This window comes from Triticum aestivum, chromosome 2D (assembly GCF_018294505.1).
Source record: "Triticum aestivum cultivar Chinese Spring chromosome 2D, IWGSC CS RefSeq v2.1, whole genome shotgun sequence".
In the NCBI taxonomy this organism is placed as follows: Eukaryota; Viridiplantae; Streptophyta; class Magnoliopsida; order Poales; family Poaceae; genus Triticum; species Triticum aestivum.
The window spans coordinates 338,023,063-338,042,173 of NC_057799.1; the positions used below are offsets into that span (position 1 = coordinate 338,023,063).

Genomic DNA, 19,111 nt, shown 5'->3' on the forward strand with positions numbered 1-19,111 from the left:
ACATACAGGAATAACACCCAAATCTAATACCCAATATACATGTATGTCATGATCATAGAAAAAGAGCAGGGAGCAATCCATACCAAGCCATGCAGATAAACCATGGTCGGGAGAGGCGATCCTATCTTCCAAACCATATATGCTGACAACCCAAGGAATATGAATGATCTGGAACCAACACCGAAATTCAATACCCAATATACATGTATGTCATGAAGAATTGCATCATCTGCCTGTGAATGTCACTGCTCGGGAATGAGGTTGTAGATAAGAATGGCCATACACTTGGGTTCACAAGATAGATTAGGGTGTTCCCTGAGGTTACAACTTAAGCTAAATGTTTTGTGGATGAGAAATGTAGCTTTAGCAAATCACTACACTAAATAGAAAGTATTGCCAAGTGCAAGTAAGTTTATCAGTTTTTCCGAGTAAATTAACCAGCTTTACTTTGTGTTACCCACATAGAAACTCAGCTAGGTTTCTCTTCTCGGAGTAAGAGTAGTTAACACAGAAATGCCAGCCAAAACTCTTTCCCGAAGACCGAATCGCACGCACAGGTTAGCACAATGCAATTGTCTGCGGAACAGCATATCATATTTCTCTTGCAGCAACACAGCCATTTTCAATCTATCAACCTTGCAATACGCCTATCTGAATTCTCGAAATATAAACGGAGACAAATTGATGCCGCTTCACCCTTAGAAGAAATCCTGAAGACCCCGGCCAGCGAAGACACGGTCGGAGAGCTCGGCGAGGAACGCGTTCACGGAGAGCAGCGCGACCGTGGATCCCGCGATGATCCCGAGGACGACCCCCGTGGTGCCCAGAACCTTCCCCGGCGCCGGCCACTCGATCTCCGTCATCTCCTGCGCCACCCCGGCCCACCACCCACCGCCGCCTGCGGCGACCTCCGCCTCCTTACGCGCACGCATCACCTCCTTAAGCTCCGTCGCCACTTCATCTGAGGACTTTTCACCAGGAGGTGTTTCCTCCTCTGCCGGCTCCGCGGCTCCGCCCGCTGCCGTGGACGATTCTTGTTCTTGCCCCTTGTCGCTGGCGGTGTCCTTGGATGCGGCAGCAAGACGTCGGCGGACGGAGATGGAGCGGGAGAAGGAGAGCGTGGGAGGGCCGCGGGTGTAGAGGGAGAGGCGCGCGGCGGGGTTCGACCGGGCCGGGGCGAGGAGACGGTGGAACGGGGTGGTCGACGTGGTCGCCATGGCTTCCGTTTTGGTTGGCTCAGCGGCCGGAGCTGGAGGCTTCTTTGCGCCGGAGATAAGACACAAAGGGAATGGATCGAATCCCCTGCCGAGCCACGCGCCCATAGGAACCGTCTGATATAAATCGGACGTTTGGGCGCAGTCCAGGGGCAACAGAAGCCAGCGCCGTGAAACTCGACTCCTTTCCTCAAATTTAGAAATTCCAATATGAATCTTTATATTAAAAAAAACTATAATTTTGTGTATTTATCATCAGTTCATCAAAAAGGAGAAGATTGAAAGTGGATATCACTCAACTATTGCTTTTGTGTTGTTGACAATAGGATTAGGGAGATTTAATGTCAGTTGTTAAGTGTATCTCAGGTATACCTGGCCGTAAGTCAGGCCGGGCCGGGCCTAAAAAGCCCGCGGCAGAAAACCTAGGCCTAGGCCCAGCCTTCGGGCCTGGATTTTAGGCCCAGGCACGGCCCATCAATGGCAAAGCCCATCAGGCCTCGGGCCTCGGGTCAGGCCTCTTCCTTAAAACGCAGATATGCTAAGCCCAACCCCGGCCCGCCCCAGCCTTTGGGCTCAAAAGTTAGGCCCAGGCTTGGCCCATGGGCAAGACCGGCCCGGTTCGGGTAGGGTCGACCGGGTCAGGTTTTCCATGGCCAGGTATAATCTCGGGACATTGAAACTCTCATGTGTGTCTACAAGACATCACTGACGCCCTATATAAAAAGAAGAAAAGACTGTGCTTTTCATTGGCTCATAAATTTTTTGGTTTAATTTGAGTCACTGAGAAAGTCGCTATGTTGAGAGAGTTGGTAAACTCATTCCATCCATGTACACTCTATTCTCCCAAATATGCCACCAAATGGAATGGTTTTTACCATGCAAAAATTGACAAGACAGGAAGTCCGGGTGCCCGGAGTCATCACAGAGCAACCACCCACCTCATCATGGTATAGGTGCCCGTGGTCCTGAACCATGGGTGCCCGAAGTAGGGGTTTTCCCCTCTGGTTGGTCTGGGTGCCTAGTGCTCCTTGTTGTCGACTCGTTGTTCGGTCTGGGTGTCCGGATCCCTTTTGTCCGGGTGCCTGGAGTTGCCTGTCGGGCAATGGTCATTTGGGCTTGGGGGTATAACCCCCCTCCTTCTTCCTTCCTCTAAAATCTTTTCCAAGGTTGGGATCTCCACCCCCCCTTCATCCAAACACTCATTTGGCGATTGGAGGATGTTCACTTGATCTACATTCTTACCAAAGCGACCTGTGTTTTCCCAACTATTTCTACATCATGACCTTGTCACTCTTGGAGCTTGGACTCCTATGCTGTTAGGGTTTCTCCAGAAGTGTCCTTGATTTTGGTGTGCTCTGGAGACATATGTAAAGGTGTGGTAGTCGCCTTCAAGACCAGCCCCGAGTCATGGACGGCACGCTAGTCTTAGCAGTGCCCAATTTTTCTCAACCCTTTATTTTGGAAATAGATGCATGCAGTGAAGTGGTAGGGCGGTGTTGACGCAACAAGGTCACCCTCTAACGTACTTGAGAAAGCGTTATGTGCCAAGAAGAATCAAGCATTCATCAAATACGAAAAGGAGTGTCTTGTTATTCTTCTGGTTGTCGATAAATGATGACCATACCTTCAACATCATAATTTGTGATCGTAACTAAGCTCTATTGCACTTACTAACCAATCATTGCATACGGGAATCCAACACGAGGCATTCATCAAATTGATGAGACTGAATTATAAGATCCAGTACAAGTGTGGCACTACAAATACCGCATCGGATGCACTCTCTCGGCATGTGCATCAGACACATGTATTCGAAATGTTTGTTGCCGTACCTACTTGGTTGGAGAATCTCATGGAGGATTGCGTGGAGGATATTGCAACTAAGGCAATGTGGGAAGAGTTGTCACTCACATGAACCACTCATGGTTATTCACTGGACAAAGCGGTGTCTGATTCAAAGGCCAGTCTAGGTGGGTAGTGAAGGAAATATGCCCTAGAGGCAATAATAAAATGGTTATTATTATATTTCTTTAATCATGATAAAGGTTTATTATTCATGCTAGAATTGTATTGACCGGAAACTTAAATACATGTGTGGATACATAAACACATATTGTGTCCCTAGTGAGCCTCTACTAGACTAGCTCGTTGATCAAAGAGGGTTAAGGTTTCCTAACCATAGACATGAGTTGCCATTTGATAACGGGATCACATAGGGTCCGCACGCTTAACGTTCGTTGACCATATAGTTTTATATGAGTTATTTGTTTTGGTGACCGAATGTTGTTCGGAGTCCCGGATGAGATCACGAACATGACGGTGAGTCTCAAAATGGTCGAGAGGTAAAGATTGATATATAGGACGATGTTATTTGGACACCGGAAGTGTTTCGGGACGTACCGGGAAGGAATCGGGTCACCGGAAGGGGTTCCGGGTACCCCCCCCCCCCTCGACAAGTTATGGGCCAAAGGAGGGGACATACCAGCCCACAAGGGGGCTGGTGCGCCCCCTCCCTTGTTTGGTCAGCCCTAGCGAAGGAAAAGGGGGAGGGCTAGCCCCTCCTGCCTTTCCCTCTCATGGGAGAAAGGAAAGGGGGGGCGCCACCCTCCCCTGCCTTTCCCCGCACTCCAAATAAGAAAAGAGGGGGCGCGGCTTTGGGAGGGACCCCAAGTAGGATTCCTCCTACTTGGGCGCCTCTTTTGGCTGCTCCTCCCTCCCTCCCACCTATATATATGTGGGAGGGGGGCGCCTAGCACACAACAGACAATTGCCTAGCCGTGTGCGGCGCCCCCCTCCATCGTTTACACCCCCGATCATATTTTCGTAGTGCTTAGGCGAAGCCCTGCAGAGATCACTTCACCATCACTGTCACCACGCCGTCGTGCTGCCGAAACTTATCTACTACCTCGCCGCCTTGCTGGATCAAGAAGGCGGAGGACGTCACCGAGCTAAACGTGTGCAGAACACGGAGGTGTCATGCGTTCGGCACTAGATCGGTTGGATCGCGAAGAAAGTTCGACTACATCAACCGCGTTGTGAAATGCTTCCTCTTACGGTCTACGAGGGTACGTAGACACACTCTCCCCCTTGTTGCTATGCATCTCCATGGATAGATCTGTTGGGAAACGTAGCATGCAATTTAAAAAAAATCCTACGCTCACGCAAGATCATCTATCTAGGAGATGCATAGCAATGAGAGGGGAAGAGTGTGTACACGTACCCTCGTAGACCGAAAGCGGAAGCGTTTGACAACGCGATTTATGTAGTTGAACTTACCGGCCAAGCACCGAACGTACGACACCTCCGAGTTCTGCACACGTTCAGCTCGATGACGTCCCTCGAACTCTTGATCCATCAAAGTGTCGAGGGAGAGTTTCGTCAGCACGATGGCGTGGTGACGGTGATGGTGAAGTGATCCGCGCAGGGGCTTCGCCTAAGCACTACGACAATATGACTGGAGGTGTAAACTGCGGAGGGGGGCGCCGCACACGGCTAGGAATCAATGTTGTGTGTTCTAGCGGTGCCCCCCCCCATATATATAGTTGCGAGGGGGAGAGGGGCTGCAAGGGGCGCCCCAAGTAGGAGTAATCCCACTTGGGCGCCTCCTCCAAGTCGGCCTCCCCCCTTCCATATCCATCGGAGGGGGAAGGAAAGAGAGGGGGAGGGGAAGGAAAGGGGGAGGTCGAATCCTCCTCTTTCCTTCTCCCTTCCCTTCCTCTCCTTCTCCTCCTATTCGGCCTATAGGGGGCGCACCAGCCCCTTTTGGGGCTGGTCTGTCCCTCTCTTGGCCCATTAGGCCCATATAGCTTGCCGGGGGTTGCCCGGAACCCCTTCCGGTGACCCGATACGTACCCGGTACCATCGGAACACTTCCGGTGTCCAAATACTATCGTCCTATATATGAATCTTGACCTCTCAACCATTTCGATACTCCTCGTCATGCCCGTGATCTCATCCGGGACTCCGAACAACATTCGGTCACCAAATCACATAACTCATATAATACAAAATCGTCATCGAATGTTAAGTGTGATGTAGACATGACCGAGACACCTCTCCGGTCAATAACCAACAACGGAAACTAGATGCTCGTATCGTATTGACAACATACGTTATTCCCTTTGTCATCGGTATATTACTTGCCCGAGATTCGATCGTCGGTATCTTCATACCTAGTTCAATCTCATTACCGACAAGTCTCTTTACTCGTTTCGTAATGCATCATCCCGCAACTAACTCATTAGTCACATTGATTGCAAGGCTTATCATGATGTGCATTACCGAGAGGGCCCAAAGATACCTCTCCGATACTCGGAGTGACAAATCCTAATCTCGATATATGCCAACCCAACAAACACCTTCGGAGATACCTGTAGAGCATCTTTATAATCACCCAGTTACATTGTGACGTTTGATAGCACACAAGGTATTCCTCCGGTATCCGGGAGTTGCATAATCTCATAGTCGAAGGAATATGTATTTGACATGAAGAAAGCAATAGCAATAAAACTAAATGATCAATATTCTAAGCTAACAGATGGGTCTTGTCCATCACATCATTCTCCTAATGATGTGATCCCGTTCATCAAATGACAACACATGTCTATGGTAAGGAAACTTAACCATCTTTGATTCACGACCTAGTCTAGTAGATGCTTACTAGGGACACGATGTTTTGTCTATGTATCCACACATGTATCAAGTTTCTGGTTAATACAATTCTAGCATGAATAATAAACATTTATCATGATTTAAGGAAATATAAAATAACAACTTTATTATTGCCTCTAGGGCATTTTTCCTTCAGTCTCCCACTTGCACTAGAGTCAATAATCTAGTTCACATCGCCATGTGATTTAACACCAATAGTTCACATCTTTATGTGATTATAGTTCACATCACCATGTGACCAACACCGAAAGGGTTTACTAGAGTCAATAATCTAGTTCACATCGCTATGTGATTAACACCCAAAGAGTACTAAGGTGTGATCATGTTTTGCTTGTGAGAGAAGTTTAGTCAACGGGTCTGCCACATTCAGATCTGTATGTATTTTACAAATTTCTATGTCTACAATGCTCTGCATAGAGCTACTCTAGCTAATTGCTCCCACTTTCAATATGTATCCAGATTGAGACTCAGAGTCATCTGGATCCGTGTAAAAGCTTGCATCGACGTAACTCTTTACGATGAACTCTTTATCACCTCCATAACCGAGAAATATTTCCTTAATCCTCTAAGGTAACTAAGGATAACTTTGACCGCTGTCCAGTGATCCACTCCTGGATCACTATCGTACCCCCTTGCCAAACTCATGGCAAGGTACACAATAGGTGTGGTACACAGCATAGCATACTTTATAGAACCTATGGCTGAGGCATAGGGAATGACTTTCATTTTCTTTCTGTTTTCTGTCGTGGTCGGCTTTTGAGTCTTACTCACCTTGCAACATAGGAAAAAACTCCTTCTTTGACTATTCCATTTTGAACTACTTCAAAATCTTGTCAAGGTATGTACTCATTGAAAAATCTTATCAAGCGTCTTGATCTATCTCTATAGATCTTGATGCCCAATATGTAAGCAGCTTCACCGAGGTCTTTCACTGAAAAATTCTTATTCAAGTATCCTTTTATGCTATCCAGAAATTGTATATCATTTCCAATCAGTAATATGTCATCCACATATAATATCAGAAATGCTACAGATCTCCCACTCACTTTCTTATAAATACAGACTTCACCGTAAGTCTGTAAAAAACCATATGCTTTGATCACCTCATCAAAGCGCATATTCCAACTCCGAGATGCTTGCACCAGTCCATAGATGGATCGCTAGAGCTTGCACACTTTGTTAGCACCGTTAGGATTGACAAAACCTTTTGGTTGCATCAAATACAACTCTTCTTTAAGAAATCTATTAAGGAATGTAGTTTTGACATCCATTTGCCAGATTTCATAAAATGTGGCAATTGCTAACATGATTCAGACAGACTTAAGCATCGCTACGAGTGAGAAAATCTCATCGTAGTCAACACCTTGAACTTGTCGAAAGCCTTTTACGACAAGTCGAGCTTTGTAGATTGTAACACTACCATCAGCGTCCGTCTTCCTCTTGAAGATCCAATTATTCTTAATGGCTTGTCGATCATCATGCAAGTCCACCAAAGTCTACACTGTGTTCTCATACATGGATCCTATCTCAGATTTCATGGCCTCAAGCCATCTGTCGAAATCTGGGCTCATCATCGCTTCTTCATAGTTCGTAGGTTCGTCATGGTCTAGTAACATGACTTCCAGAACAGGGTTACCGTACCACTCTGGTGCGGAACGTGCTATGGTCTAGTAACATGACTTCCAGAACAGGGTTACCGTACCACTCTGGTGCGGAACGTGCTATGTTCGACCTACGAGGTCCTATAGTAACTTGATCTAAAGTTTCATGATCATCATCATTAGCTTCCTCTCTAGTTGGTGTAGGCATCATGGGAACGAATTTCTCTAATGAGCTACTTTCCAATCTTAGAGAAGGTACAATTACCTCATCAAGTTCTGCTTTCCTCCCTCTCACTTCTTTCGAGAGAAACTCCTTCTCTAGAAAGGATCCATTCTTAGCAAAAAGATATTGCCTTCGGATCTGTGGTAGAAGGTGTACCCAACAGTTTCTTTTGGGTATCCTATGAAGACGCACTTCTCCGATTTGGGTTCGAGCTTATCAGGTTGAAGTTTTTTCACATAAGCATCGCAACCCCAAAGTTTAAGAAACGACAGCTTAGGTTTCTTGCCAAACCACAGTTCATACGGTGTCGTCTCAACAGATTTAGACGATGCCCTATTTAACATGAATGCAGCTGTCTCTAATGCATAGCCCCAAAACGATAGTGCATCATAGATCACACCATATCTAATAAAGTACGATTACGACGTTCGGATACACCATTACGTTGTGGTGTTCCAGGTGGCGTGAGTTGTGAAACTATTCCACCTTGTTTTAAATGAAGGCCAAACTCGTAACTCAAGTATTCGCCTCCGCGATCAGATCATAGAAACTTTATTTTCTTATTACGATGATTCTCCACTTCACTCTGAAATTCTTTGAACTTTTCAAATGTTTCAGACTTGTGTTTCATTAAGTAGATATACCCATATCTGCTCAAATCATCTGTGAAGGTTAGAAAATAACGATACCCGCCGCGAGCCTCAACACTCATCGGACCGCATACATCGGTATGTATTATTTCCAATAAGTCATTAGCTCGCTCCATTCTTTCGGAGAACGGAGTTTTAGTCATCTTGCCCATGAGGCATGGTTCGCAAGTATCAAATGATTCATAATCAAGTGATTCCAAAAGCCCGTCTGCATGGAGTTTCTTCATGCGCTTTACACCAATATGACCTAAACGGCAGTGCCACAAGTATGTTGCACTATCATTATCAACTTTGCATCTTTTGGCATCAGTATTATGAATATGTGTATCACTACATCGAGATTCAATAAACCATTAACATTGGGTGCATGACCATAGAAGGTTTTATTCTCTGACTTAAATGAATATCCGTATTGCAATAAACATGATCCAATCATATTCATGCTCAACGCAAACACCAAATAACATTTATTTAGGTTCAACACTAATCCCGAAGGTAGAGGGAGTGTGCAATGGTGATCGTGTCAACCTTGGAATCACTTCCAACACACATCATCACCTCGTCCTTAACTAGTCTTTGTTCATTCTGCAACTCCCGTTTTGGGTTACTAATCTTAGCAACTGAACCGGTATCGAATACCCAGGGGTTGCTACAAACACTAGTAAAGTACACATCAATAACATGTATATCAAATATACCTTTGTTCACTTTCCCATCCTTCTTATCCGCCAAGTATCTGGGGCAGTTCCGCTTCCAGTGATCATTCCCTTTGCAGTAGAAGCACTCAATTTCAGGGTTGGGTCCAGCTTTGGGCTTCTTCAAGAGAGTGGCAACTTGCTTGCCATTCTTCTTGAAGTTCCCTCTCTTTCCCTTCTGCCATTTTTCTTGAAACTAGTGGTCTTGTTAACCATCAACATTTGATGCTCTTTTTGATTTCTAACTTTGTTGATTTCAGCATCGCGAAAAGCTCAGGAATCATTTTCGTCATCCCTTGCATATTTTAGTTCATCACGAAGTCCTAGTAACCTCGTGATAGTGACTAGAGAACTTTGTCAATCACTATCTTAGCTGGAAGATTAACTCCCACTTGATTCAAGTGATTGTAGCACCCAGACATTCTGAGCACATGCTCACTAGCTGAGCTATTCTCCTCCATCTTGTAGGCAAAGTACTTGTCAGAGGTCTCATACCTCTTAACATGGGCATGAGTCTGAAATACTAATTTCAACTCTTGGAACATCTCATATGCTCCGTGGCGTTCAAAACATTTTTGAAGTCCTGGTTCTAAGCCTTAAATCATGGTGCACTAAACTATTAAGTAGTCATCATACCGAGCTTGCCAGACGTTCATAACATCTGCATCTGCTCCTGCAATAGGTCTGTCACCTAGCGGTGCATCAAGGACATAATTCTTCTATGCAGCAATGAGGATAATCCTCAGATCACGGACCCAGACCACATCAATGCCACTATCATCTTTCAACTTAATTTTCTCTAGGAACATATCAAAAATAAAACAGGGGAGCTATACGCGAGCTATTGATCTAAAACATAGATATGCTAATACTGTCAGGACTAAGTTCATGATAAATTAAGTTCTATTAATCATATTACTTAAGAACTCCCACTTAGATAGACATCCCTCACGTGATCCATATCAACTAAACCATGTCTGATCATCACGTGAGATGGAGTAGTTTTCAATGGTGAACATCTCTATGTTGATCATATCTACTATATGATTCACGTTCGACCTTTCAGTCTCCAGTGTTTCGAGGCCATGTGTGTACATGCTAGGCTCGTCAAGTTTAACCCGAGTATTCCGCATGTGCAAAACTGTCTTGCACCCGTTGTATGTGAACGTAGAGCTTATCACACCCGATCATCACGTGGTGTCTCAGCACGATGAACTGTCGCAACGGTGCATACTCAGGGAGAACACTTATACCTTGAAATTTTAGTTAGTTATCATCTTATAATGCTACCACCGTACTAAGAAAAATAAGATGCATAAAAGATAAACATCACATGCAATCAAAATATGTGACATGATATGGCCATCATCATCTTGTGCCTTTGATCTCCATCTCCAAAGCACCGTCATGATCTCCATCGTCACTGGCTTTACACCTTGATCTCCATCGTAGCGTCGTGGTCGTCTCGCCAACTATTACTTCTACCACTATCGCTAACGCATAGTGATAAAGTAAAGCAATTACATGGTGTTTGCATTTCATACAATAAAGCGACAACGATAAGGCTCCTGCCAGTTGCCGATAACTTTTATAAAATATGATCATCTCATACAATAACGTATATCACATCATGTCTTGACCATATCACATCACAACATGCCCTGCAAAAACAAGTTAGACTTCCTCTACTTTGTTGTTGCAAGTTTTTACGTGGCTGCTACGGGCTTCTAGCAAGAACCGTTCTTACCTACGCATCAAAACCACAACGGTGATTTATCAATTTTGATGTTTTAACCTTCAACAAGGACCGGCCGTAGTCAAATCCGATTCAACTAAAGTTAGATAAACAGACACCCGCCAGCCCCCTTTATGCAAAACTAGTTGCATGTCTGTCGTTGGAACTGGTCTCATGAACATGGTCATGTAAGGTTGGTCCGGGCCGCTTCATCCAACAATACCACCGAATCAAAATAAGACGTTGGTGGTAAGCAGTATGACGATCACCGCCCACAACTCTTTGTGTTCTACTCGTGCATATCATCTACGCGTAGACCTGGCTCTGATACCACTGTTGGAAAACGTAGCATGCAATTTCAAAAAAATTCCTACGCCCACGCAATATCTATCTAGGAGATGCATATCAACGAGAGGGGAAGAGTGTGTCCACGTACCCTCATAGATCGAAAGCGAAAGCGTTTGACAACATGGTTGATGTAGTCGAACTTCTTCTCGTTCCGACCGATCAAGCACCGAACGTACGACACCTCCGAGTTCTGGACACGTTCAGCTCGATGACGTCCCTCGAACTCTTGATCTAGCAAAGTGTCGAGGGAGAGTTTCATCAGCACGACGGCATGGTGACGGTGATGGACACTAAAAAAAGACACATCCGTGACATTTTGGGCCAAACGAAATTTTTTCTGTCATACTTATGACACTTCCATGACGATAATTGTGACAAAACCCTGTATCATCATAGATGTGGTGGGGTCCTACTTCTATGACAAAAAATCATGACAGAAAATGGGCTTTTCGTCCTGGGCGGGCCGGAGACGCAGCTGCATGACATTCTTTGGGCCGTCCATGACGGAAAAACCGTGGTAGAAGCGAGGGCGAGGAAAATATCGGGGTGTTCCCGGTTACGGTGGGTGGTCGGGGCCGAGCGATGCGCGTTTCTCTCGTGCACGCACGCGCGTGGGTGCGAGGCATTGGGCTCTAACTGAACCCGAGCAAGGCATTGGGCTCTAACTGAACCCGAGCGATTGCACTGCAGGGTACGCGTTACTGATCCCGAGTGATCGATCGATGGCTGTTAACTGAACCCGATCGAGCGATTCCTTCGCTACTGCTGCTAACTGAAGCCGATCGATGCTACCTCTGGATGAACAGTGAATGTTGCTGGGGGGTTTGGATGAACAGTTCCCGGTGGGGGTGGATGAACAGGACCCCCTTGGTGTTGCCTCTGGATGAACAGGACCCCGATCGATCGAGCCGGTTGGGGCTGGATGAACAGGACCCCGTGGAGGGCAGGATGAACAGGACCACCCCGTGGAGGGCTGGATGAACAGTAGACGATGGAGGGCTAGATGAACAGTAGCCTGTGTAGGGGTGGTTGAATAGGAGCCCATGGAGAGGGCTGGTTGAACAGTAGCCGGTGGAGTAGCGCGCGGTGGAGGCTGGATGAACAGGAGCCCGTGGATGAACAATCGCAGGTGGAGGCCGGAGTGTCGGGACCCCGATCCTAAGTCACACCGATCTAGCATGTAACACATCATATCACTTTGCGGCCTCACGCACGGTATTCCCACGGGTGCCACCTTACCTGGCCCGGGACCGTTTGCGCCTTTTGGCTCACGTATATGATAGTGTTGCTAGCATCCATATGACAGAGAACTCGGGCCGACATGAATAGTCGTAAACCCAAAGTGGCACTAACTTACAGGGACAGGCATACATGACCCAGCAACGAACGTGTCGGTCATCAGCGAGTGAATTCGGGCTGTAGCAACTGGGCTAGCAGGACTCCGGGGATCCGGGCTGTAGCAGGCTAACAGGACTCCGAAAGACACTGCATGGCATTTCCCCGAAGGGACAGACACAGGACCGAAGAAGGACACATGTCGGCCAGTCTAAGTGTTCCGGAGCAGTAGCAACTGGGCTAACAGGACTCCGGTAACTCGGGCTGTAGCAGACTACCATGGCTCAGTGGAAGCACCAGACTGCATTTCCCTATAAGAGAGGCTACCAAGGATAGACAACTAGGTTGTCGGATCCCACACATACCAAGCATTTCAATCATACACACAATATGCTCGATATGTGTAAATACAACATGGCATCACAACATGACTCTACGACTCAAAGTATTTATTCATTAGGCTCCGAAGAGCCAGATATTACAAACATGGGTCTGATGACCCAGCATTCAAGTCATACAAGCAACAAGCACATGCGGAAGCTTATCTTGTCTGAGTACAGACAACTACAAATGAAAAAGGCTAAGAAGCCTGACTATCTACAAGACCCTGCCGAGGGTACATGATCATAGCTGAGGTAACAAGCTAAACGTCGAAGTCCACGCGGAACTACTAGTGAGATGGAAGTCTCTCTGCAAAACATAAATTAAGCAAACGTGAGTACAAATGTACCCAACAAGACTTACATCAGAACTAACTACATATGCATCATTATCAACAAAGGGGATGGTGGGGTTTAACTGCAGCAAGCCAGCTTTGACTCGGTGGCTAACCTGAACTACAATTGCAAGTAAATCTTTTGAGGTGGCGCACACGAGTCCACATATTCACCAAATCAATACACCACTATGGACCAGCTCCCGTCTCCCTACGAGAACGCCATCCATAGCGCTCACGCTTATCTTGCGCATTTTAGAGTATCCACTATCACTTGTCTATGAACTGTAATAGGCAACCTACAAGTCCGTTACCGTGGACGCGGCTATTCGAATAGATCATTTATAACCCTGCAGGGGTGTACTTCTTCACACATGTTTTCACCACTTAGCGTCTGCACACGACATGTGCTCGGCAGACTTCAAGCGAAAGCCGACGTGGGTGTAGACCACGACCTAACTAACCACACAAGTCTCTAGTCTAGGTTTATCGCCTATTCGGGTTCCATCTGCGAGGAGATCCGGCCAGGGTTTCGCTCACAGCCCCAAACGATGCATGCAGGGTTCCCGAGACACCAAACGGGCGCCTGGTACACCGGGCCACAGTGTATCTACCGCATCATAGCCCACCCCTAGGGTCAGCGCTACGCACGACCTCCAACACATATCCTACAAACACCAGAAACTAGTTGCAACTCCTGGACAGAGGACAATGGCGGTTAATAAGTCAAGCGGGGTCATATTTCAGGGCCCAAAGTGTGGTAGTAGCTGTTCACGGATCACAAACACAGAACTCAGTTCCTGAGGACGGTTCCAGTGAGACAACCCACCATGTACTCCTACATGGCCTCTCACCACTACCTTTACCAAATCGTGTTCACACACTTAGCTCATACACTGAAGGACATGTTCACCACTTTTCAATTCATCCCTGATGAATCAGACCTGACTCAACTCTAAGCAGTAGCAGGCATGACAAACAAGCACTAATCAGTAGGCACATCAGGGCTCAAACAACTCCTACTCATGCTAGTGGGTTTCATCTATTTACTGTGGCAATGACAGGTCATGCAGAGGAAAGGGGTTCAACTACCGCAGCAGGTAACAGTTGAAGCGTTATTGTCCTAATGCAGTAAAAGAGAGGAGAAGCGAGAGAGTGGGATTGTATCGGAATGAACAAGGGAGTTTTGCTTGCCTGGCACTTCTGAAGATAGAATAGTTCTTCATCGGTGTCACCGATCTCATCGTCGAAACCACGTCTATCGAGAGGGGACAAACACCGACAAACAAGGAAGAACACAATCAATGCAATGCACAATATGATGCATGATCATGACATGTCAATATGCTGTGATTTGAGCTAATGCAACTAGCAACGGGTTAAATGAGGTTGGTTTGAATCCAAGATTCAAATTCAAACTCCATATGTGGAAATTCAAATGCCATTTACATGATTTGTCCTAAACAGTAGCTATAAGTTGTTCTAACATGCATGAAAATGGTACAGATGGATAGATTGGATTTTTCTGATCATTTTTCATATATAATTTATCTTATTTGGAGTTATAGATAATTTTCTATGAATTCTAGAAGTTTTGGGCATTTTTTGGAATTTTCTAAATTATTTTAAATCCAGAAAATTATTAACTGCGTCAGCATTGCGTCACTGTGACATCAGCAAGTCAACTATGGTTGACCAGGTCAAACCTGACCAGAGGGGTCCACTGGTCAGTCACACAGTGCTGTCTGGGTCACCGACGGTGGGGTCAGGTCAACAGCCACGTCGGCAACTCAACGCTGACGTGTGGGGTCGGTCAATAGGTGACGTGGCCAGGTCAAACTGACCTGTGGGGCTCGTGGTGTTAGTTTAATCTAAACAGAAATAAAACCCAGGTTAATTAGGGCGTGGGCCCTAGGTGTCAGTGAGCTAGGGGGTTAGTTAGGGCGTCATTAGCGCTAAGCACCCAGGGATTAGGCCGGCGGCTAATCGCCGGCGAGGCCAGAGGCGACGCTGGTGCTCAGGATTGCGCTACGAGGCACGGTTCGAGCCGTGGCTGGGCGCGTTGGAGAGCCCTTGCCGGTGCGCGTCGAATGGTGGTGGTGGCCGGGCCTGTGGTGGCCGGAGTCGATGGCGGCGAGCTTGGAAGCAGCGGCCGACGTTCGGGTGTGCACGAAAACGCGGCTGCGGTGGCCTAGGCGATGCGTGCGCGGAACCTAATCCGTCTACGCAATGCGGCGAGCAGGATGGACCTGCGCCCGGGACGAAATGGTCACCGGAGCATCGTCGGCGGCGGGTTTCGGTCGTCAGCGAAGCGGCAGCTACGTCGTGCAACCGAGAAAACGGAGAGGGGGAGAAGGAGCAGCAGCTCACAGCGGTTGCAGTGGTGCATACGGCGAGCTCGGAGGAGGACCGGAGCGAACAGGGCGGCGGAGGCGATCTCGACAGCCGCAGGTTGGAGACGACGACGGTGAAGACGAAGCGGGGTTTCCCGAGGCGCGTGACTCGTTGTAGAGGTCGTGGTCGTCACGGCGGAGCTTCTGGACCGCTCGAGAGGACGAGGGAGAGGCGATGGCCGCGGTGGTGCTCGTCGGCGCGCAGCGCTGCGCTTGGGTGCGAGGTGGAGAGGGACCAGAGGAGGGGGAGAGGCACTGGGAGAGTGAGAGAGGGTCGAGGAGGTGGCGTGGCTGCACCAGGGAGGGCCAGGGCGAAGCGGCAAGCAGGATGTGGCCGTTGGTGGCCGTGCGCGTGCTGGGACACCGCGGGCACACGCCCTCGTGCCTTCTGGCACGAGGTTGAAGGAGGCGGCGCTGGGCTGGGCCACTACATCAGTGGGCTGGGCCAATAGTGCTGGACCAGCACAGGAGCTGGGCCGGTTGGTGGGCGCCAGGTTAGTCCTTCTCTCTCTCTCTTTTATTTTTCTTTTCTATTTCTATTATTTTGTTTTGATTTAGTTTGGAAACTAAACCATTTTAAAACTTTCTGTAAATTTTTATGTGAGCTCAGAGAGCTTGTCCAAGTTCACATGCAAACTTACAAAATATTTGAACATTATTTCTTATATAACAGAAATAATTCCAACCCAAATATATTATTGATTTAAATCAAAGGCCCAAAGAAATTATTTATGTGGCTCCAAAAATATTGGTTTGAATTTCACCTCATGCCAATATTTTCACAGAATAACAGGAACATTTTCTTGGACTCATTTGATGAGATTTAAATGTTGGTTATTTTTAGAGGTTTTCTGAGGCTTTTGAAAATTCCTCAATTCAAATTTCATTTGAATTTAAACATGATGCTCACATGGAAGCTAGCACAGGTCAGACCAGAATTAGGGATGTGACATGGAGGAGGTCGACGGTGGATGAACAGTAGCCCATGGAGGCTGGAGGGGGTCGACGGTGGAGATGAACAGTATCCCGTGGAGTCCCGTTTTGCGGTACACCACACCCCTCCCGATGAACAGGTCCCCTGTTTCGACCGTAGCGCTCCAACACAAGTCCGTTTCCTCCATTTTGCGGCACACCACACCCCTCCCGATCAACAGGACCCCCGTTTCGACCGTAGGAGGTCCGTTTCCTCCGTTTTGTGGTACACCAGACCCCTCCAAATGAACAGGATCCCGTTTCGACCGTGGCGGGTCGAGCACAAGGCCGTTTCCTCCGTTCTGCGGTATGCCAGGCCTCGTTTCCATCGGTTGTTCCGTCCAAGCCCTCCCGATGAACACGACGACGCATTCCGTTCCGACCCAGCCGGTTGGCTCCCCATGAACATGACGACGACACAGCTTCTCCGTTCCGACCCAGCCATGTACACGAGCCCTGGTCGTACGTATGCGCGAGTAGGCGTTCGAGACCCTGCCCGTATGTACGTACGTGGCCGTATTTTCTTTCTTGCACACTGGCCGCTGTACGTACGTGTACATGCTACGTGTGCGCCTCTACTACGACACGTGCGTGCCTCTACATCGACCAGTATGTACGTACACGTTCGCGAACAGAATGACAACGCTACATACGCTTCGACCAGGTGGGTCCCGACTGTCAGGCACTTCCTTGCATGCGAAGATGTAGCTGGTGGGTCCCGGCAGTCAGGGGGGCGAATCATTTTTTTTGCCCGGACGCACTTCCTTGCATGCGAAGATGTAGCTGGTGGGTCCCAGCAGTCAGGGGGAAACGTTTTTTTCACGAAATACAGTGGCCCGTCCGGTGGGTCCCCGCTGTTAGGTGGATGAATAATTATTTTGCGCGTAATAAGGAGGCACTTCCTTGCTACGGCCGTGGACCTAGCTGTCAGCCTCTCCACGTACAGTCCACGTCCGATGGAAGCCGTTCCTGACCACGTTGACCATGCCGCGCCAAGAGCACCAGGGCGATGGACGACGGCGAGGCCTAGGAAGGGGACGATGCGGATCCGGGGAAGACGCGGCAGTGGATGCCCACGCGTAGAGGAGTACGAGGGTTCACTGGTTCGCTGCGGTGTGAGGCTGCCGTCGCCGCAGAATAATAGGGGGTGTGGGTGAGTAGAGGGATGGCCTGGCCAGCGGTGGGAATAGTAGGGGGCGGTGAGGCCTTCGCGGCAGCACAGCCGGCCATGGGAGGCAGGAGCATGCGGCACGACCGGCACTGCTTTGGGCGGCTGGAGCAACAAGACCAAAGGTTGAAGAAGCACTACGGCCGTTGGATGGACATCGTACGGTCACTGGAGCTAGAATCGTTCATATTGACTAAGTTGACAAAGCACTCTGTCCCCATCAACTTAGTAGGCCCACAAGTCAGCCTCCCACCAAGGTGGGTCCCAACCAGCAGGGGGGTAATTTTTTTGTGCGTAATAAGGAGGCACTTCCGGTGGGTCTGAGCTGACAGCGGGGGGAACGTTTTTTTGCGCAATACGGTGGCCCGTCCGGTGGGTCCCAGCAGTCAGGGGGAAACGTTTTTTTCGTGAAATACGGTGGCCCGTCCGGTGGGTCCCTGCTGTCAGGTGGAGGAATCATTATTTTCCGCGTAATAAGGAGGCACTTCCTTGCTGCCGTCGTGGACCCAGCTGTCAGCCTCTCCACGTACAGTCCACGTCCGATGGAAGCCGTTCCTTGACCACGTTGACCACGCCGTGCCAAGAGCACCAGGGCGGTGGACGACGGCGAGGCCTAGGAAAGGGACGACACGGAGCTGGGGAAGATGCGGCAGTGGAAGCCCGCGCGGAGAGGAGTACGAGGGTTCATTGGTTCGGTTGGGGTGTGAGGCTGCCGTCGCCGCGGAATAACAGGGGGTGTGGGTGAGTAGAGGGATGGCCTGGCCAGCGGTGGGAGTAGTAGGGAGCGGTGAGGCCTCCGCGGCATCACAGCTGGCCACGGGAAGCAGGAGCACGCGGCACGACCGGCGCTGCTTTGGGCGGCTGGAGCAAGAAGACCAGAGGTTGAAGAAGCACTACGGCCGTTGGATGGACATCGTATGGTCACTGCAGCTAGAATCGTTTATATTGACTAAGCTGACAAAGCCCTTGGTACACGTCAACTTAGTAGGCCCACAGGTCAGCCTCTGAAACGGTGCGCCCCAGATGTTAGGGGGAGGAATCTTTTTTGGGCGGCGGAAGCAAGAATATCCGAGATTGAAGAAGAAGCACGACATCCATTGGATGGACATCCAACGGCCACAGCTGCCAGAACTGTGTGTTGTTGACAAAGCCTTGCATACGCGTCAACTTAGTTTTTTTTAGGGGACGCGTCAACTTAGAAGGCCCATAAGTGTGTGGCAGAGAACATATAGCCCATTTGCGATTTGTAAGATTGTACAACCCATTTTTTATTCTAATGAAATTTACTACAACCCATTTACAGTTTGTTAAAAGTACAACCCATTTTCTAGCTAGGACAACGATTAATAATTTCAACCAACCGCTCAAAATAGAATTCAAAAAAATTCCCA

The 19,111-nt window shown here is 48.3% G+C and overlaps 1 protein-coding gene across 1 annotated transcript; it reads right to left on the reverse strand.

Moving 5' to 3' along the window:
* Window positions 1-236: 236 nt before the first annotated feature.
* Window positions 237-1,323, reverse strand: LOC123053043 (preprotein translocase subunit SECE1). Its single transcript, XM_044476422.1, has one exon. The coding sequence runs from the start codon at window positions 1,320-1,322 to the stop codon at window positions 699-701; it is 624 nt and encodes a 207-aa protein (XP_044332357.1). The 5' UTR covers window position 1,323; the 3' UTR covers window positions 237-698.
* Between the last annotated feature and the right edge of the window lie 17,788 nt (window positions 1,324-19,111).